At 39.5% G+C, this 22,199-nt stretch overlaps 1 protein-coding gene across 2 annotated transcripts in view; it reads left to right on the forward strand.

Annotated features, from left to right (window-relative positions):
• IRS2 (insulin receptor substrate 2) overlaps positions 1–8,290 on the forward strand; it is a 28,737-nt gene extending 20,447 nt beyond the window's left edge. For both annotated transcript variants that reach the window (XR_012057494.1, XM_030280360.3), the window contains one exon: positions 5,895–8,290. Coding sequence is in view for 1 of the 2 variants with exons in the window: in XM_030280360.3 (XP_030136220.1) it covers positions 5,895–5,899 (5 nt within the window). In the remaining variant the exon portion in view is untranslated. The remainder of the gene's footprint in view (positions 1–5,894) is intronic.
• Positions 8,291–22,199: the final 13,909 nt, after the last annotated feature.

A 22,199-nucleotide genomic window follows, 5' to 3' on the forward strand; every position in this document is an offset into this window, starting at 1 on the left:
CCTCATAGGGTGAGTAGGTCAGAAATGCAGAGGTACACGGAGGGTTTGGTAGAATTTGGCAGAGTATTGCCTAGTCTATGCTTTTGGGGCAGGCATGCTGATTCAGTTGCTGTTGTGTCTCCAGAGATGGGGTTGGTAGGTAGCTCAGTGTGTTAGTCACTGATCCCTTCTAGCCTTTCTCTTCATCACTTGGAAGGTGAGTATGTATGTTGTTTTGCAAAAATTCTGTCTCAAGAAACTTCCAGCCTCACTTTGTGTGCAAAGTGGCATTGCTGGAGTTCCCACATTGCTGGCAGGCTGCCCCTGGGAAAAGCTTTCTCCTTGGTGTGGTGAATGGAGCTGTAAATTCAAGCCAACAGCCCCACTGAGCCCATGTTTGTGGTGTCGGGTGTTAAATCTGCACTGATATGGGAATAGTGTGATGGTTGTAAGGTGGGAGGCAATTTCACATGTATGATAATGGTCGTCAACCAAGAGCATGACTTCTTCTATGATGGTTAAATGCTGTGTGTGTACTGTGGAGTGGCTCTTTGACTGCCTGACACAGACAGATCTCTCCAGTGGCAAATTTTCTATGTTATCTTCACATCTGCTGCTGCTGCATTTGTGTTTCTGTCCTATTTACAAGCTCCCATTGGAAGGGCAGAAGGACTAAGTTTACTCAGAGAAAGCTGCTTGATTTTGTTTCATTTCATGTAATGCTTTTGAATGGTTGTCTAAGCAACTTGCAAGGGAAAGGATAATTGAACATATTTCAGATAGTACTATGTGGAGGGGTTTCTGTCTAATTTGTTTTATCCCTAAGCATGGGATTAAATCCCATCTATACAAACTTGTTTAAAAGTAGACATTGGCTGTGGCTCTGAAATTAAGAGATATAATTGCAGCTGTATTAAGTTAATCCTGGGAAAAATTAGCATGTTTAGTTTCTTAATTTTAAATTAGAAGTGTCTATATTTATTATAATTTATATGGAAAATGTATTTCTGGACCAGCACTAGAAATTTGTTATAATTACATTTGTAAATTTAATCCTTTTCTTTTCCACATTGTTAGATTTTAATGTTTAGTTATTAGTACTACAAAATCTATAAGAAACTTGACAAAATTATGTGAAACACAAATTACATCAAATTCTGAAGTCAACTAAGCATAGCCCATCTGTACTTCTACTATAGACTCAACTGCTTAAACTTCGATGCGATATCATAGGTAAAATAAGTATTTATCATGTAAATATATGGCATCAAATACAAATAATTCTGGTTTTAGTACCTTTGGTTAAAAGTTGACGCTTACTAGACATTCTGGGGGATTTGTCCATGACAGCAGATGAACATTTTAACCTCTTGACAGTATGCTCAAGACATATGCTTTTGAGGCATACAAACCCAAAAGGTATTTGCAGGTAGTGACATGCAACATCTTTTTCCAGATAATCTAGCAGTTTGTTTCCCACTTTAAAAGTTAATCTTTCCCCATGGTTATATTAATGCAGTTCAAAGTGGTACTATTCTAGCAATTTGACACAAGAGTTAAAAGTACTGTCAAGCTCATTTTAATATAGGTTACTGTAGATGCAGAATCTCTACTACTCTAAAGAAACGTAGTGATTTTTCTTTATTATTTGTCATGAAGAATCTATGTTGACCAGGTGCTCGCTTTTTTAAATTCATAAAACAAGAGACATATCTGAACAACATCATGTACCATTTCTTAGTGGAATAACATCAAAAGAGCCTGGTTACTTGGTGCAGCATGTTTCCAATTATGATCAACCATGATTTGTTTAAAAATAAAAATAACATGGCTTTTTCATTTCATGGTTTAAATTGTTTTTCTCGTCAAATGTGGAAACATTTTACTTTGGATGGATATTATTCGTGAGCTTTGTAAACTTTTAGAGCATACTACTTCATGTTTTCCTGTGAAGTGTTGGTAAAGTGAATGTTTAAGCTCTGATTGAAACCTGTTCCTCTGAAAGTGTCGGTGCTCAGCTTTATTTGGTAAGAGTAGTCCTGCTGAGTGGCGCATAGATTCTCTGGAATTACTTCTGGAGAGCCATAGCTCAGCACATGAGTTGAGCTGTTATCTTTAGCAGGGTTACCTATGACGTTAAGTACAGTATTCATTGCATTGCTTAATGAGAGCTGGAGCCAGGTCAAGATTTTGTTCCCACTCTGCACTTCCCAGTAATATCCTGGGTAGCAGTCAGGCTGCATCTGCCTTTGGGTGCTTGGCCAAGTTTGTGACCTTAGGAAGAGTGTGACTCCTCGGTAAGGAAGCCCTTGGAGGCTGCGGTTCGGACCAGCTCTGGCTGCTGCCAGTGCCTGGGCAGCAGGGGTCTATTGCCCCCAGGCCTGTGCTGCTCCTGCCACCCTCAGCCCCTCTCTGCTGCCTTGCCTACAGACACAGGCTGCTGTGGGTGTGGGGACGGTGCTGCTGAGGCTGCAGGCTGTGTCTGTGACCCATCTCCTCTGGGGAGCCCAGCACACGATGCCTGCTGCTGGAGAAAGCTTCAGCCCTGGGAGGGCAGAGTGACCTGCTGATGGAGGCTCCACTGGCCCTTTGTGGGTGGCCAGCAGCTTTGCCCAGGGCCATACATCTCCTCTAGGGTGCCTGGTGTATCAAAGAGACCTCTGTGCATGGGATTCAGTTCTTGGGTTGTGCTGTCTAATGGCCTGGCCTGATGCCTGCAGATGCACGTGTTGTTGACCTCCAGTTGGGTTGTATCAACAGGATTGCACTTCCAGGAAAAGTTAGTTAGCAGAATCACAGCCTTAATCGATTTGGCAGACAACATGGGGAGGAGAAACAAAGGGATAAAGCTGCTGAGTGATTTGCCTGGAGTCAGGGCAGAAGCCTGCAGCAGAACTGGGAGTTCTGTGTCCAATGCCTGATGTGCTCTGGCAGTCACACTGCCAGTGGAATAAATTTACTGATTATGAATAACCAGCAACGTGTTTTGCCACAAGCCACATGAATAACTGTTTCTGCCTGCGTGCTTGTTAGCAGATGAGAATTATTTTTAGAAATTAAAAAAAAATTGCATTTGCTGCTTACTGACTTTGAAAATTAATAAGCAGAGTAGATCTTCTTTAATTGACTAACCATTGTATTCTCTTCACAGTGTATTTAGCAAGTCTATGAGTATTTGGTAGTTTTATAGCAGTTTGTGTGTGTGTTTATTCTCTGATTTATTCTCCGAGAAGCACTGGTAGAATCAAATTACTTAAGTAGTTTTAGAAAGTTGGCAGTGATCATGGATGCTTTTCTTAATAAAGCTCAAAACCAAGATGAAACCTCAGTATTGACACAGTGCTGGACTTTGTATTTTGATTAGTGCATGCCCATGGGGAATGAAGCTACCAAAGAATATGTTCATGTGCTATAGGAATTTTGAGTTCCTGTATAAAGACAGTGTGTACTGCTGTGACTTGCTGTGTGAGTGGAAGGTTGACCTGAGGCTTGAAATAAATAAAAGATACTAATCACTGAAGTAAAAATAAACATTATATTGATTTTTTTTTGTTTGGTTAGTTTTTTTTTTACTTTGGCATGGAACTTGCAATTTTTTTTCCCAAGTAGGCTTCCTTTGAAGCTGACATTGTTATTACATTGGTAAAGTGCAACAGTAGTTATTTTTCCTTTATTGATTCAGCGCTTACTCAAAACATGATTCAAAGCTTATTGAAGTCAGAGGAAATAGTTTTATTATTGCAGACTATGTTTGGGGTGTTTTTTTGAGTTCTAGCTCATCATTATAGACTCATTGGATGATGTGCTTATTGCATCATAAGATCTTACACTTGTGCCCACAGTCCTATCATCCATCTACAAAACCATGCCAAATAAGTATGGAAGTGCTTTGAAGCATCAGCCCCTTCACCTCCTCCAGTTTAATTCTGACTGAACAGTACCTGCTGTACTGTAAGAACAACATCAGATATACTAATACTCTTCCCTCATGTCTGCCCTAGACTGGCATACTTCTGGAACCATACTTGTTTGTGTCCTTTGCATTTCCCAGAAATTTCTCTATCTGAAGATGAGGATCTTAAATTTTTTAAAAAATACTTTATTTGGCTTTCACTCTCATGCTCACTTTGGGGAATGTAAATTTAGTTGCCATGTTGGTTTTCATTTGAAGGAGAGAAGCAAGAGCACAGAGTTAGCAGGTACCTTTGAACACTCAGTTGTTTACATTATGCATCTATGGTACTTCCCTGAACAAAAATGGGGACAAAGTGGTTTTTCGAGTGTTTCTTCCTCAAATGAGGAGTTGCTGCGCCTATCTGAGAGCTGTCCATCCTTGCCCCATGTTCACCCACACAGCCCTTTGGGATGGTGTTGGCAGATTTGGAGCTCCCCCCCAGATGTTTCATAAGCCAGTTCTTAAAACACCTGTCAAGAACAAACAATGAAAACTCGTTTATTGAAGATCAAATGGATAGATTTGCCTTAGTCTCTGATCAGAAAAGTGGCAGCAAGTAGATGGCAGTGGGTGAGAGTGATGAGGCACTTTCCTTTTGGTTTTGGCAAGCTATTAATTCATCTCAAGATATGGCGGGAAATAAAATCCCAAGTAATATCCTAAGTATTTGATCATATAGTGGCTCCAGTTGACTCCAGCACTACTAATGCCTTGAGTAAACCTTAACTGTCATAGATTCAAAGCAATTTAGCAAGTCTTACATGTATGCCAAGATACATCAGCCTGTGTTTTTGTGTAAACTTGATGGAAAAAGCTTTGTATTGGTTTATCAGCTGCTTATATGGATTGAAACTTGCACTGATAAGTGTTGGGCTTACTTTAAGATCCATGTTTTGTATCTCATTTATTTTGGCTTTGTGGTCCCAAAGGAATTAAAATATATAGGAATACTGACTTCCTGTATCAATACAGTCAAAACTATAGACTTTTCTAAGTAACAGTGTTTGTTCCCAAAATGTTCCAAATAACATGTTTTTAGAAAAACTCATGTAATACATCATCTAACTAAAATTTTCATTTAACTTGTAAACGTGGGGACAACATACAACAAATAAAATTGCTATAACTATTAAATTTTTATTTTTAATAGCCATGTTTAATAGCCAATAATTTTAATGCTGTGAGTTAATAAATAATAATGTTTCATTGTGAGGTAGGCACATGCTCCCATTAATTCTTTGCAATGAAGAAACACTGCAAGAGTTAACTGCATTCTTTAAAATAGAATGGGTTTCATTGTAATCAGTTTCTGTTTTACTGCATAATTCACCTTGACTATATAAACCAGCTTTGTAGTCAGTAACTGGGACAAGCCTCTTTCCTTTTGCATACCTATTCATTTTTTTTACTTCTGGAATAATAGTTGTTTAGTAAATCAAATAACTAAATTTAAAGAAGGTTCTTTCTATACTTATGTTTTTTAGTAGACTTCTTCTCTAAAGACAAGGTAATTTTTCTCAAACTTGTTTTTAATGTCTGGAAATGGAAAGCTTTTTGTAATATCCTGCTAACAAAAAAAAAAGAGTTAAACTTGTACCTATTTTCTCCAACCCCTTTTCCTTTCCACTGATGCAAAAAACAACTTGAGTGGGGGGGGATTCTGTGTCAGGTTTTCCAGCCCATTCTGTGTCCTGCAGTTTGCTGATCTGAAGAGCCTTAGCTGAGAGGTGCTGAAAAAAAGGGAGTGGTGTTGGATTGGAGAAAATTCCCTTTATTATTGCCTTTGCAATACCTTATGGTGTACAAATATGAAAGCAATTATTGAACGGCTGCTTTTTTTTTTTCAACATGAAAACCCATTCTGAATCATCTCTCTATGGTAGTTTTTGTGTTGTCTGTATCATATATATAAAAAAAAAAATTGCAGCTTTGATTGACTTTCTTTCATTTTTCTTTTCAGAGTGAAGGAATTAGTTTTCTCATCATGACCTCAAACAACAGAGTACAACATTCAAAGAAGCTGCTCAGCATACACCTTTTTGTTTATTTGTTTTTTTTTGTTTTTGGGAACTGAAGCTGCTTAACGTTTACTTTTTATTGTTGTTAGTGTTGGTCCTAACAGTTGCAAAACTGTTGTGGGCTAAACCGTACAACAAATCTGGGAGGAAGGGAAGGCGACCTGCCTAACTCATTACCTGTCCATGGCATCTATATTATCATTTTGCTGCTGTTTCGACAGAAGTTGAAGATGCTCTTTAAATCATAGGAACTTTTCTGCCGGCCTCTTTAACTAATGGCCAATGCCTTCATTTTCTTTTTCTTCAAAGACAAACTGTATTTATTCTCTGGCATATTAGGGGATTCTGTAACACCTGCTGAAGCAGCAAGATCTGGTATTTACTGGCATAATTTCAAGCCTACGACAGTACTACCTCAGTTCAAAGTAAAGCCGGATTTGCAGTGTTGGTGTACGACAGAACTCCTTTATCTCTGTGCTGAGTTTCTCAAGAACGGTCGCCAGCCTTACTGAACTTGCAACTTGTACAGCTGCTGCTGCTGGGTTTTGAATCACTAACCGCAGGGTTTACTTCTTAGACAAAGCCTAAACAGGGCACTGAAAAGTCTAAAATGGGATGAAGCTCTGTGAATCAGGCTTGGACAGAGGATTCAGAGTAGTTAAAAAGTATAAAATGTGTAACTGAAGCAACATAAGTTAAAAACATCAACCTGTATTAGGGGTATCTCTGTACCTTTGGCACACTTGTTTAATCCTCTCTACGTAGGTGTTTATGTAGGTACTTCAGATTGCAAAAGCCTTTTCTTCTATCTACAAGCTCAGCTAACTGTTCTTAGCTGCATTTCTTGTAACCAAAAATCCACATAAGCATGCTAGGAATGCAGGGATGATAATGGGTATCAGGCAGATACAAGAGCTAATGCTAACACAGTATTATCTTGCCATCTATAGAGTCCTGATATTTGCCTTTTACTAAGAAAGCACCATTGTAGCTGCAGGCACTTACTACAGGGAAGAAGAACCATTGCAGTCACTCATCCTGAGTTCTTTTCAAGGCTAACTGTGCATCACATTTCCAGTGGCCTGAAAATCTGAGTGGTGTGGCAGCAACTGTCACAAAAGTCGCATACAACTGTTGCACCAGACTAGCAGAATGTCATGCCACCTTGTTTCTCCTTTGCTTCAAGTGTTTGTGTACATTTTAAGGGTACCCCACCAGTGCCTGCTCTGATAGACGTGTAAGTATTACTAAGTTATGAGTTATGTGAGGCTCTTTCATTTTTTTTTTCTTTAATCATTGTGCTTGGTGGAATCTGTACTTCACTATTGACAATGCATTATCTTTTTTAGGGATTTTTTTTTCCTGAGGAAGACAAGAGTCAATGTCTTACAAATACAATGAACGGCAATGCAGTCTTCCTGCTTACATGCTGAATTTTTAGAACTGAGGATTGTATTACGAGACAAAGATGAATGTAAACTAATTCCTTCCCTACTCCATAGCACACTTTATTTTTTGGTGTAATTTTTGGGGTCTTAAATCACAGCAATTCATAGGTTAATACAATATTAGATCTAAAATCAATTTAAATATGTGATCTGATTGAGTTTTTCTCTAATACTAATGCTATAAATGGTTCTAAGACATTCTAAAATGCTGCTTGTTCAAGTCTGGAACTAAAAGACCTTGCATACCTTTGACATTTTCTGTTTGACCCCTCTCTGCCCCCCACCAGCACTGAGTGTGGTACCTGCTTAATTCAGTGTTTTGAATGCCTCTATTTTCAAGTATCCCTCTGTATCAATTATGAAGTCATGCCACTAAAGCAAATGGCTAAACTGCATACAGAAACTTTAAAAAAAATAAAACAACTTGACAAAATAATAAAATATTCTCTATCCTGTATAATTCACAAAGGCATATGCAATACTTACATTCTTAATTTAGTTTACAGAATGGAACCAAAATGTATAAATGTTATGTTTGCTAAAACTTCACAATGTATATTGGGTCTTTGTACATTTTGCCTGACTTACCTTAAATTTAAAATATTTTTTGCTATATAACCTTAACAGTTATTAAGCAGTGTTTTCTTTTTGGGTACGTATTGTTTCTGGATATCAAGATGTTAAATATATTTCTTGCTATTGTGATATGACAAGAGACTTAACTTATCTTGCTGTGTCTTCCAATGTACACGCTGTATATAGGGATAAATGTGATGCTGCTGGAGACCAGAATAAATGGAACTAGAGTAGTGTATTGTATTTAGTCTGTATTGTTCATGGATGCTCTCCTTAATAGCCATATGCAATAAAATACATTATTTATGAAATGAGTACAGTATTTGTGTGCCTATTTTCTCTAGGGGTGAAGTGGATTTTTCTGGTTGTTTATATAAAATCAGGTTTTCCCTCTTTTGAATGGAAACATGCTTTCTGTGAATAAATCTTATGGCACTGCACATACTTGCTTTGCTTTTAATTCCTGAAACATCATGAAATAATTTTAAATCTTGTTTAAGGATAAAACAATTGGTTTTATAAAAGTGAAGTTTGTGTATTTGAGGAAATAACTAGGAGCAGAAATAATCTTAATTCCAGTTTTAAAAGTGAGTGGAAGGTTGTGGGAGTCCTTTTGGCAGCCTGTTTAGTGAGAACAGGCTTGCCCTGTAGAAGCTGTCTAATGCTGGTTCAAGGAGGGTGGGAACCTAATTCTGTTTGTAGTTATCTCCTGCTGCTGGTTTGTGTGCAGAGAATCTGGGCTGCAGCCTGAGACACCACGGGGTCACTGTAGCCTGATTTGGTCAGTAGGAATGTGTCTCACACCTAATAGTGGACCCTTTTTCAGTATTCTTTGCACCCAGGAAAGAGATGGGTGTGGATCAGGCTCCAGACAGGGAATGTGGCAATGAGGGGCAGGGGAACTTCATAAAAAGCTTGATGTCTGTTTTGCAGCATTCTTGGTGAGAACTCCGTTGCTTAAGCTCAAGAGTGTCTGAGTGACATATCTTTGGTCAGATGCAAGGCCTGCTGGTGCAAGGATCTTGCTGTCTTGCATGTTTAAACTCATTTGAGGCAAAGTCCTGCCTTGGGATATATATGCTATATTATGTTATGTATACATTATATACATATGTATACATATATATGTATATATACGTATATATATGCTAAATTATGTTATGTATTATATTATGTATGTTACATTCTTCTGGCCACATCTTCCACTAAGTGGCTGGTATTTTCATGGTTGCCTGATGTTTCAAGGACCATACTTGTACACTTTGGCCTTTTAAAGGGCAAAACCTGGCTCACTGTTCCTTCCTCTGAAAGTGACTTGAGTGGAAAATGGATTCCCTTTCTTGCAGCAGTAGGATCATCCTGTGGCTGCTAGACTGTCCATATAAACCAAAAAGTGCAGAAATAAATGTAAATGCTCCCCGAGAGAGAACGTTCAGTTCCTTCTCTCATCTGTCCTGACCTTCTTGTCTGTAGGCTTTTCGAGGGGAGAGAAAATGGGACACTGAGTTTCGTAGTGCCTACATCCCTGGCAAGGAAAAGCAATTGTTTCAGTCTTAGAAATTGCTCTGGAGAAATACAGCTATCCAAAAGAACTTCCTCATTTTTGTGCTTTCAATAGGGTATGAGTGTGGTACCTTACAATACTATAGAAGAACAATGTCTTTGATAAGACATCTTGAAATCCACTATCAGATTCTCTGGAAGGTTCAATTTCTGATAAACAGAAAATAAAAGAAACCTTTGGATATTTCCTTATCTCAGCTGTTTAGTGTGATGTAGGATGCTTTGAAGCAGAGCAACATTTGCACGGACTTGGAAGTGGTGCTCTTCAGTCATTATCTTGTGACTGTACTTCTCAAAGATAAGGGGTCCATGGCTTCACCCTCCTTGAGAACCTGCATTTACTCTTTGTGGTATATGGTTCAGAGAAAGGTTGATATATGCCCAGGTTTCATTCCAGCTTGCTTTCCATTCTTAAATGCCATGGCAATACAAAAGGATTTAGGTCCTTGCTGTGCTCATTCTAAAGTAATCTCTGACTGTTCTGGGGTTTGTTTTTGGGGGAGCCATTGCTGAATAGCATAAAGGGAACAAATTTGGCTGTAGGTGCAAGCCTTAATGGTCTGTGGGAGGCAAATCACCGACCAAATCTTTTCGTATATTACTACAGCTTCTGTCTTTTCCAGATGACTTTTTCACCTTGAGAAACTTCAGCTTCAGCCAGCTCTTGCAGAGATCAAAAAAGTAATAGGGATAGAAAATGTTATCATTCATTTTTGAAAAGATAGATCCCTCTTGGGATTTTTTCTTCAGCTTTTTTTTTTTTTTTTTAGTTTATCTTTATGATTGTGTCCTACCTATATATCAGACTAAACATATGTTTTATAATGTTCAGTGTAAGCATGGGGAAACCATGGCCTGTGGGGTGGTTATGGAACATAACATTGCTTCACATGAGCTATGGCCTCTTTTTTGAAATGTTATTAGGCAACTTAGTGTCATGTGTTAATGCACAGCTGCCAAAGGTTTTTGAAAAGTCTACTTGATCTTCAGTATTTCTTTACGGGTCCTCCTTGTGTTTTTTCTCTTTTCATGTTCTCTTTTCCACTTTGCTAAAAGTGAGCAATAAATACAAATGTAAAAATGCATCAGTAAGTGCTAAACTGAATGTGGAAGGTGCATCTAGAAGGTGAGGAGCACTACTGCTGAAATACAAACTCTTATGTAAGAAGAGGATGTAAACATCAGGCTGTATTTACCTGTCTCAAATGGAGGAGGCAGAAGGTGGAATTAGACACACCTTGAAACATCCATTAATATGAATACAAGGAGGGACTAGATAAAGCAACAGGGTTCCCTTAGTTGGAAACATGCTTTCTGCAGATGGACCAGTTCAATTTAACTCCCACATTTGACAGCAGTTAAGCACTAGTATATTATTCTGCCTCAACCTTTAAAACTTCTGCTACTGCTCATTGAAGTAGTTTTCCTTCTCATTAAATAATGATCCTGTCTGAAAACGTGGGTGTACTGAACAATTCATTCATGGGTGTGAATAAGAATGGTATGTTGCAGAGCTGAACATCCAGGCCTACCATTCTACCTCAGACAAACTTAAACATGGAAATGTTGCTGAAGCAAAAGGGTCCAGGCCTAGTAATATGACTTAGATTGCTCTCCACAAAAAGTGAACTGAAGTGTATGTGTAATTCAAAATATAAGATCAATTGATGAAACTTATAAGGGATTAATTAACTACGTCTCCACTAGAATATTATTGTGTAAAATCTGACCTTAAAAGTGTAGAGTTAATATATGCTATTATGCTCCTAATTACTTTAAAAAAGATTCCTTTCACCAAGGCATAATGGCTTTTTGAACAAGTACACTAAATGACTGTGAAAAAGTGTTCTGGTACCCCCTATAAGGTCTCCAAGGCACAGTCTAATTATCTGATGCTACAATATATTACAACTGTATTTGATAGAGCAGTTACTCCTGCGGGAAAAAATGATTTCTGTATCATTGGTCCTTTACTGGCAATTTAGCTGATTTAGATTCAGATGTTGAGGAGAGGACCATCTTGCAAAAGGACAAGAAAGTGCAGGGACAGGTATTATACCTTTACTTGAGCTGTGTGATAAACGTAGGTGAAGGTGTCATGGTTCCTGTACATGAGTGTACACTTAAACAAACTACCTAGATAAAGGAGAAAAAGGAATACAAGGCAGCAATGTTGCCATATCTATTATTTTACTTAATCAACTCCAGAGGTAACTATGAGGTATTTACCCCTTCCCTATGGAGCAGTGATTGCCTTAAATTATCTCACGCTTGGTAATGTGATGACACAGACACTGGGGAGTAAGTTCACACTGGTCAGCTACAACATGACCACCAGTTGCCCTTTTACTGCTGCCAATTTGTAGTTTAAATATCACAAGCTGTTGCACAGAGATAAACTCTGGAGCCCTGGTCCCAGTGGCCACAGAATAGGAATATGCCACCATTGCATTCATGGTGATTTACTGCAGCTGCAGCTCTGATTCAGAGTCATTTGGGAGATTGTTTATGTATTTCTGATACATTTTTTTTAAACCTTATGTCCTTTATAGGCTGTTCTGCATTGTGGTATAAGATTGCCTTTGAGCAGTACTTCAGGAAATGTAATTATAGTCAGTTATTTATCATGTCTATCAAGCTGTTCCATGTAAATATCTTGGTTCTTAAGTGAGATACATTAAAGATACTTTCTTTCCTAGAAGGCCAAATCTCACAATGACTGCCCATTTTCTCAAGGCTAAACTGCTTTTAAGTGACTTTTTTTTTTTTTTTTTTTTTTTTTAATTCTGGTTCAATGTGTCAATGGAAGCAGAGTTGAATTTTCACAACTAGTCTTTAGCCAGTGAATCAATAAAACAATCCAGTATTTATTTCAGCTGCAGATAAATGAATGTTTCTCTAAAGGTTTCATAAGAGTAAAGGTTAAATTTTAATCTTATTTATCTAAGAACAAATATTAAAGTGTTTCTACTTTGGGTAGAGTCTTTTCTTAGTAACAGACTTGACAGAAGAGAAATAATGTTTTCCTTCTTTGCATGTTATGCATCATGTTTAATATCCCAGTGCTGGATTCTATATTATTTTAATCAAATAATGGTTTTGCTATTTCACAGGAAAGACTTTCACTGTATAAACATTTCATTTTTTTCCTGACTATGCTTGTATTTCTCAGATGGTAACAGACCCCAGGATTTTTCTGTTCTAAGGGCATAAAAACCAAAGGAAGTTTCTAATTTGGCAGCTGTAGTCTATTGCTTTCAAAACCAGAGAAGAGGCACTACAAAAAAAATTCAAGACAGCATAATTTTCATTTTGAAAACTTGCTCTTTTGTTTTTGGACAATCACACTTACGTGATGTACCTTGTAGTACACCATTGCCAGGTTATTTCCATGAACTTTGCTCTTCATTTACAGTTATGCAGATTAGGGGAAACATCCAGGGGCCGTGGACAGAACCTTGTTTATGCTTGGCGGCCATTGAACTCCCTGTCCTGTGACAAATTATATGTACCAGAAATTCTGTTGTTCTACTACACATTATTGTCCTTGATTTGATATATAAAGCAGTGATATACTATCTCAGTTTGAGGTGCATCATCACTCTGTGTGTGCAGTTCTCCCACACTGTCCAGAAAAACGCTCTGGTTCTCCTCTTAATGCAGCAGCAGCATAAGGATATCAAGGGATACTCTTGACAAAGGCCTAATTATGCTTGGTACTACTCAAGAAATTTGTGTGTGTTCAAATATAGCTTGTCAGATGTCAGTGTATTTGGAGGATGTTGGTTGGTTGGTTGTCCTGTTTTGCTAATGAGTGGGTGACTATTTTACTTATCCTCAAGCACAGATGATCTACAAGGTGATATTTCTGAATGTTCCCTGAATGATAATTCAAAGGACCCTGCAACTTTTGTCAGCCACCAGAATTCATCTTCCTGCCTCAGAGCCTGAAACATGGGCTGTGCTGTTTGTTGTGTGTCTGTAAATATCACATTGGTCTGTGGGACCGAGATGTAGTGAAGGCAAAAGCTCTGGAAAGCTCTTTTTGAACCCCTGTCTCACTACATTAATCTGCAAGGAGGCTTTGGAAATTGACTTGAGCCAAAGAAAAGTGGGACTTTCTGTATCTCCTTTAGCATTTCGGGTTTTTCAGGAGCCATACAAGCAAAGAAATAACCCCTCCAGCTAAGTACAGAGCTGTGTGCATCATTAAACAGGAAACCTTTTATGGTGGTGGGTATGGAAGCAGTGAACTAATGGGATGGATGCATCATCTGCCCGCTGCGCTCCGGCTGCTCCTGCTCCAGCTGCACACTTGGGAATGGCACCAAACATCAAACTCAGCCTGGCCGATCCCGCCGTCGTGCTGTCCCCAGTGAGAGGGCAGGTATAGAAATATAAAATACCTCCAGCTATTTTAGCACCTTCCTCAAAGGGAGGTGGCCCTGGCAGGCTCCGTGGCTGGACGCGCTCGCAGCCCCTGCGCTGTGTGCGTGGCACAGCCATCTCTCATTGTGTCTGCCTCATCCACAGCGCTGCAGAGCCTTTGGCAGCTGCTTTGCTGTGCTGTCAGGGATCCCCTGCCTGATTTCCATGCCTGCCTCCTTGGCGAGAAGCCAGCATTTTGTTTACCTCTTAAAAGAAGATTCATTAATGTGTTTTTCCCGTTCAAATTTATTTGTGTGTCGTTTACCCTGCATAGGCAATTTTGCTTTTCTAGTACTGTTTATTTTTTCTGTTGGCTGGGGAATATGGGAGGTTTGTTTTTATCATTAATATATTGGTGAGTTAAGTAATTGCTTGCACAATGAAACACATACCATTTGTGGTTAAAGGGGTTTTTAAATTTTGGTTGGGTTTTGTTTTTTAATTTTTTAAGTTTCTGAACCAAGTTTGGCTAGCAGTTATTTTTATGCATCCCCACTGAAGTCAATACAATTCCTTAGTTATAACTGAATATCGTACTCAGCCTGCTGTAGTTTTCTCTCAAGCCTTGTATAAAGGATGTATTTATGTAACATATCCAAGATTACCAGTGGCCCTGCAAAAGAACTAGATGCAATCTGAATGGTAGCAAATGAAGCCCCATGGTTCTAAACTGCCAGAATAAGATAACCTGACAAATTTAAAGAAGCAATGTTCAAGACATTGATCTGCATTAATATTACACTACTGCCAAAAGTGGTGGTGCTATTTTAGCAGGGAAGTCAGATTCAGGTTTTTTGATGGTGTAGACATATACATCAAAAAAAGTGCTGTGAAAATAGTAATTTCACAAATTTCACAGCTTTTTTGTTTTTATTATTACTTTAAAATTATGAGACAACAATGAAGTTAGCAGAGTCCCTTCCCTTCTTGTTATATGCATCAAATGATTTTTCAAGGTTTCTGTGGTCACTTTGTGTATTCTTGGGGCTGTGAAAAGAAGATGCTAAAGAGTGACTGCTCACAGCGCGCCCTGGTCCCTTCACTCTGCTTTTAGGGAAGGGAACAGTGCCTGGGGCAGAGGGACAGGTAGGGAGCAGTAACCTGTGGCTGCTGCAGCTCTGAAAGCCCCCCAGGTAGAGGGGAATCAGGGAGGCCAGGTGTCCAACATATTGCAGGGGTTTATGATGGTCCTCATGTGTTATTTAAGCATAGGAGTTCATGCAAAGCAAGAATCATAGCACAAGCTTTTCCATTCCTCAGTCCTGGAGCTTAATTAAGTTTGTCCTACAAACTGACATTTTGGGATGAAATAATTTTAATCATTTAATCAAATGAATTCAAGGTCAGATTGAGAGAAGGAACTAATGAATACATTCTGAAAGAAAGACACTTTCTGTTCAGTGCCACTCTGTCAGGGAATAGCTGAGATCAATTTCCTCTTCCTATAAAGCCATAGCACTGACGCTTAAAAGATTTATGTTAAAAAAAAAATAATTCTCCTTTCAGGATGGAAATTTCTCCTTTCAGAATGGAAAAAATGTGATTGATTGGCTCCCTCAAAGAAAGGAATTCCTTGTCTAATTAACACCCCCATTTGCTTTCTTTTAAGGTAAAGCATTAGGCGATGATGTGTAATAATCTTTTGTTCCATATTCTGTTTCCGATTCTGCGAGACTAGTGAGTCAGGGTCAGCAATGCAACATTTTCCACTGGCCTCATGACCACAGCGAGGAGGATTTTGAAAGCCAGCTTCTACATTCACTCCTCAAAAGAGAGACATGTTCCAAAAAAGTGTAAGATCTCTGTCATCATGAATACCTATGTTTCAAGTTTAAAAACCTGTTTCCTTGGTAACTAGACTTGTTAGGCTGGTCTACTCATACCATGCATGCAGAGGCCACCGCATACCATACAAAGCTTATTGAGCCATTTAGCAAAAAACATGTAATGCACTAGAATTTTGTACTCATATTAAAGAATTCCCGAGAGATAAAAGAAAAACTTTGCTGCTTGCCTTGTGCCGTATAAAATCTTCTCCCATGGTGCCAGAAGGTATCATGACAGAGGATGGCAACAGTGACTTTGTGTAAGTCGTTCCTCTCTGGACTCACCTCTCCATCACAATTCCTTCCTGCGTTTCTCCCAAGCATGGCCAGCTGTGACACCCATTTATTGTATTTTTTTTTTCTCTCTATGAATGCTGCTATGAATACAGAAGACATTTTAAACTTGGCTATTTGGGGCATATCTCTGTGCTGTCGTCACATAGCTGTGTGATGGGCATTAACTTGGATATCCCTGACTGGCAATTTGACTCCCCACACCCAGACAATGTACATTCATAGCATCTTTGGTTGCCAGCCATTTAGCCCATCTGTTGGATTGACTCTTTGCCCATTTAAAAGTCAGTCAGACAGGGGTGTAGGTGCCAAGAAATGTGAATTGAGAAGAGGAGTCTGCATAACGCTGCTGGCAGAGCATCTTCAGTAAGAGCCTCCTCCTTTGTGGCAGCCATCACTGCCAGATGCCTCCCTGCAGTGGGTTACAACTGCTGACATTTGCGTACCAAGAAAAGGATACACGAAGCAGAGATAAGGAGGGAAGAGTTTCCAGGTTAGCCTTGGCAACTTGTAAGGCAAGCTGTGCTCTTGCAGGTACTCGGTTCACAGCACAAGTAAGAGACGCATGGAGATTGCAGGGTATTAAAAAGTTACTCAGTAGGAAGGAGAGCACATTATTAGTGTCCTAAAGTGAACCTGAGGTCGCCCATTACACTTAAGGGGAGAGCAAATGACCCAGCAGAGGTAGCTGCAGGAGCCCAGTAAAGGTATTTCTCCTCCTTTTCTGTGTAGGAGACCTATAGGAGAGTGTTAGCCCTGCCTGGGGAGTGTTTCTGGATGTGGAGTAGATCCAACCATGCATTAAGGTCATCTCTCTCTTAGCCACAATTGGGTTGTGCAGTGAATTGACTCATCTGTGTCTAAAATTTATAATCCAGATCTGGAGTGGCAGGCACATGCATGTTTGCAATAATGTCCATAAATGCATGTTTCACTTCAAGATTGGCTCACTGGAATTACTTCATCTCTGAGACTAACTTGTGTATCTGTCTTCTTTGCCTGGACAGCTCTTCATTTCTGCTGAATAGCTGTTAATGCTGCTGCCCTTTATACCAGAAGCACAGATAGCCTCTTTCCATCATCATTATTATACTTGAATATGGCAGAGAAATATCTCCAGTTTGTCAGTGGCTATGTTTCAACAGTGCATTCCACCCTAACTAGTATTTAATGGATAATTTTATTTTCTGATCAAACTTGAAACATAAATAGATGTGTGAGGCCAGTATGAATTTCAAATTATTTTAGATAATTTAGATAATATTTATATTGATGAAAAGAATCATCCCAAGCCAGGTGAACAGCTCAGTTTGATTTGAATTACTTTATTATGTTTCCAGACTTTTTTCAGTTTGTTGTTTGAGTTTTTTGCTTCTTTTTGTGTCAGACAAAGATGTGTTACCTTCATGAAATACAGTATGGTACAAGGAACTCACAATTAGTGCAGAGATGGTGTCTGTCTTCTCATGAATGTGAGGAAAAAGTTTGTAGAAGGCACTAAAACCAAAGAATTGCCCATTTTTTTATTTGAGGGCCTGCGTTTTCATTTGAGGGAGCTTTCAGGCACCAGATGAGGTTAGTTTTGTGATCATCCAACTCCTTTGCAATATTTTGTTATTTTCTCTTCCTGATGTCTTTTGCCCAGTGTTTAATTCCAAGCAGAGAACCCCAATTTCTGCAAGCCTGAGCTAATTTGCTGAAGAAGTAGCACACCAAAAGTGATGTCTGATGCTGTGCTCCACTTTCCTGATGTCAGCAAGTAACACTGAAGAATCTGGTGTTCAGCATGTAGTCTCTGAGCCAAGAATTAGGGACCACTGCCTGAGGGGACAAGAAGCAGATTTAGTGTGCCTACTTGTCAGTTAATAGCCTTATGTTGTACAGTAAGGACTCCACTTGCTCACTACAAGGGAAGATAACAACCAGTTAGAATACAGGAAAAATTCCAAGAGTAACAATTCTCCTCCCATGCCCAGTTTACATCACTGTCAGGCAGCTTGCTGCAATTCTAAACACACATGGTATCAAATAGTACCAAAATTATTAGGTGCTGCTGCATGTGTAGCTTTTGCAACACCAGTCTGCTGTTCTGTGGTGTGGTAGCCATGTGACCCACCTTCTATGCCTCTTTCCCCACCCTTATCCCCTCTGGTCTTGCACTCTTGATCTGTAAGATGTAGCCTGCACACTCCTCTGCCTGCAGGGTGTAGATACATGCTGGGGAAGTGAGTGCCCTTGCTTGTCCCCAGCCATGTCACTGAGCCATATTCCAGGAGGCTGTTGTGAAGCAATGAGTCTGGAAAAGGACCAAGACTTTAGGGATACAGGGCTGGTGGGGATAAGGTAAGCCATGCTTCCAGAAAAAGGAGAAAAGCATTTCTGCTTTCGCCAGGTTGGAAGGGAGGAGTTCAGTAAGCCATGGGCTGAGAGAAAAAAAGAGAATTCTGGGGATAAAAGAGGAAGAAACAGGAAGAAGAGAAGGAACTGGAGGTTCAGGTCTCATGGTGCTGCTTTCCTTGTGTCTACTCCAGAGTGGTCTGCTGGGAAAGTCCCATTATCTGGAAAACAGAGGTGTTAAATATTTACTGCAAAGTGCTGCACCTGGGTTTGGGCAATCACAGACATGAGCACAGACTGGGAGAAGTCATTGAAAACAGCCTTGTGCAACAAGAACTTGGGGATTCACATAGATGAAAAGCTGGAAATGAACCCAAAATGTGCTCTCGGAGCCCAGAAAATCAATTGCATTCTGGGATGCACCCAAAGCAGCATGGCCAGTGGGTTGAGAAGATGATTCAAATGGCAACGTGTAAATCCAAGCAGTCCAATCCAGGTAGTTGCTTGTCAAATAGATCAATCCATTCTGGGGAAAGAAAGAAGAACAGAAGAATGATCAGCATCACATAGGAAATACTTAATATTCAATCTGACTGGTACTAGGAAATATGAAAGTGGTAAGAATTAAAAAAAAGTAAAATATCCTCCTGGTGTTAAAGCGCTGAAGCCCAATAATAGTTTCAGTCAATGAAAGCAGCCTTTTAAAATAGCACAGCCTAATTCCTCACTCTTCTTCCGTGTACACTACAGGCAGTATTGCCAGCAGACTGCTGCTTTTTGGTCCCAGAAAAATACTGGGTTTTTTTCCCAATATTTTCCAAAACTCAGCTGAGAAAAACACATATTATTTATTTACACTGTTTGTTAAAATCAGATTAATTATTTTGGCATTTATTTTTACCTAGGATTTTTTCAACCAGAGATTGTGAGTGTCCTAACCTAGGTCCCTTTCCTCTTTTGGATCATGTGTTGTTATCCAGTGTCTGTAAAATGCATCCTTTTAAGTTCTAGTGGATATCTAATGGATATTCAGCATTTGCATAGCTAAAACCATTTATAAACCAGAGTAATATATGTGTGCTGCATGTTCTGTATATTTTCTTTGTGTAAGCTTTATGCCATCACTTTTATAAATATCCTGTGTAAGTAACAGCCTCTTAACACTTTTACAGCACGGTGCTGTGGAGGATGTACTTCCAAAACAGGTCAGTGAATTTGGAGGCTACAGAAAGAAGGAATGGCTCTGGTGCTGCAGTCATGCCCAGCCAAATTAAACTAGCAGAGAGCAGTGCCACTGGAATAGGCAGGCCTGCATTCTCTTTGTCCCTGTGCATATTTAGAATCACTGAGTGGTCTGGATTGGAAAGAACATTAAAGATCGTTTTGTTCCAACACCCTGCCATGGGTTTCCCCCTTGAAGCTGTGCAATCCCTGGTGCCTCCTGAGGCTTCATGCAGCTGCACAGTATGCCAGGCAGGGAAACCACCCGGGAGAAAGCTGTGTCAGGAAAAGGAGCTTGGATAGCTAAAATGTAGGTCTGGTCCCCACTCTGGTCCACTGCAGCAACATGCACTTTTTGAATGCCAGAAAAAGGGAGAGGGCAATGTTGAATCAGAAAAAAAAAAAAAAAAAAAAGAAAAAAAAAAGAAAAAAATATAAAGGGATTACTTAGTTTGGCCTCAATATTTCAGTGTTTGTGAAATTAAAGTCTCTGAGCGGTTAAACCATGAATCAAATTTTATTCTTGCTGAGAATTTTCTCTGATCAATGGTAAGTAGCATCCATTCTATCAGGCTCCTGGAATGTGGGCAATAAATCTATTTATCTTTTTACTTTGTTTTTTTGTGTAAGTTTTTGTATATTAATGTTTGACTGCAGCAAGCCTTTTCCAGTCTGAGTTAGGTTGTTCTCCCTTTGCTTGCACTCCAAACTGAGATATTAGGGACGGACACACTTTTGCACTTCTGGGGGGACCTTCATTGTCTCTGTGACAACAGTGCCCTTCAGCAGTCACTGATGGGGTCTTGAGTACTTCCAGCTACGAAGCCTACACTGAGGTGTTGTTGCATGTGTGTGGTTAGCAGGAGACAGCCAGAGAGCAGTAGGAATGACAGCTGCCCTTGGGAAAGGCGATCCGGCTGCTGCTTCCTCCCGCAGTCCTCCAGTCCAAGAGGCAATGAGGTTAATATAACAGTCTGCAATAAAAGACACTTTTTCAGGTACTTGTCTGGGGGTGTCTGAGGCAGCTGCCTTTACCAGTGGCATTTATGTGTGCAAGCACAGCTTTTGCCCCACACTTAGACTACAGCTGTTTGCACAGTGAGTCTGACTGATATAACCACGTATGAAGCAAGGTTCAGCATGACCAGCAGTCCTCAGTGAAAATATGTGCAGTTCAGCACAAAAATTGAAGTCTTCCAAACATTGCACAGTCTCTCACTCAGAAATCCCAATTTTAAGAAAATCAATCCATATACCCTAGATTTAGGGAGGGACTATGCATTTTATGGGCTGTATAAGGGCTTCAGAAAGTAGCAAAGGGGATCTCCATTCACAAGAGGGCCAAGGGTAGGTGGCAGACAGCCCCCAAGAAAACCAGGCTGAGTGATGGGTGAGAGGTGCAGCTCAGCTGAAGCACGGGCATCTCAGGTGTTTGGAGGAGATATGTTAGAGGGCTAATGGTCTTGGAATTCTGTAGACAGCTCTAGGTGGACTGTATAGCAATGGGAGACTGTTTTTGTCCTCTATCATTGTTAAATAAGACCAACGTATGGATATTAGATGTTGGAGGCAAGCAATTCTATTGATATGCAAAAATAGTGGCATAGTAGGATAAAAATGCAAGCCATCAAACACACTGGTCAATATTGTGGTTGTGAAATGCTGAGAATATATAAGTACCAGTGAAACATCAGGAAATAAAAGTGCTTTCCTATCTTTACAGCCTTTCCCACTCCTTTATAAACCTGTTTCTATTTGTTTTCTTTTATAGTGTAATGCATTTCTTCCTTCCTTCCGGCTTCACCTCTGCTCCCTCAACCTTTTGTTTTACTGTATTTGTGTCGGGAAACATCTCCTTTATTGTCAGTATCACTTTCATTGTAGCTCTACTTTGTTTTGCAAAATAATTCAGGAATTCTTGATCCAAAGGCATTTGTTTGAAAGCATTTCAGTAAAGTCTGTAAGGAGAAGGACATCTATTCTTCCACTGCTCATTTTCTCTGTAATTTTTCTTCTTTCCTTGCTTTTGCTAATGACCACTAATTTGTCCACTTAGAATCCAAGGAAAAAGACACTTCTACATTTTCTAAAAAAAGCCAGTGTTTTTTTGCAAGATGCCACATGTGCAATTTCCTTCCTGCCTGGAGGTCTGAAATGACCACAACAATGCCTTCTGCATCCAGGGCTCAGGGGCTCCTCTGCAGCAAAACACTGGAACAAGCCCTTAAAGTTAAGCGTCTGCATAGCCTCATTGAAGGAGGAGAAGAAGTATGAATGTACCTTGAAATGCACTGAATTCTTGTATAAACATTCGGATGATTTGCATTCAAAAGTAAACTCATTATATTTTTACACCAGAAGTTGCTTTGCACTTGAAATGTCATTTCCACTGATAGCAAAATCGTTTGACTTTTCACAAGAAGAAAAACAGCTCATCAAAGCCAAGCCTCTAAGGGGAATAATTGCTATTTAAAATTCTCACAAAACATGAAAAATTACATTTAATTTAACTGGTCTCTCAAGACCATAGACCCTAGGTCTGAATTTAAAAGAT

This window comes from Taeniopygia guttata, chromosome 1 (assembly GCF_048771995.1).
Source record: "Taeniopygia guttata chromosome 1, bTaeGut7.mat, whole genome shotgun sequence".
Lineage (NCBI taxonomy): Eukaryota > Metazoa > Chordata > Aves > Passeriformes > Estrildidae > Taeniopygia > Taeniopygia guttata.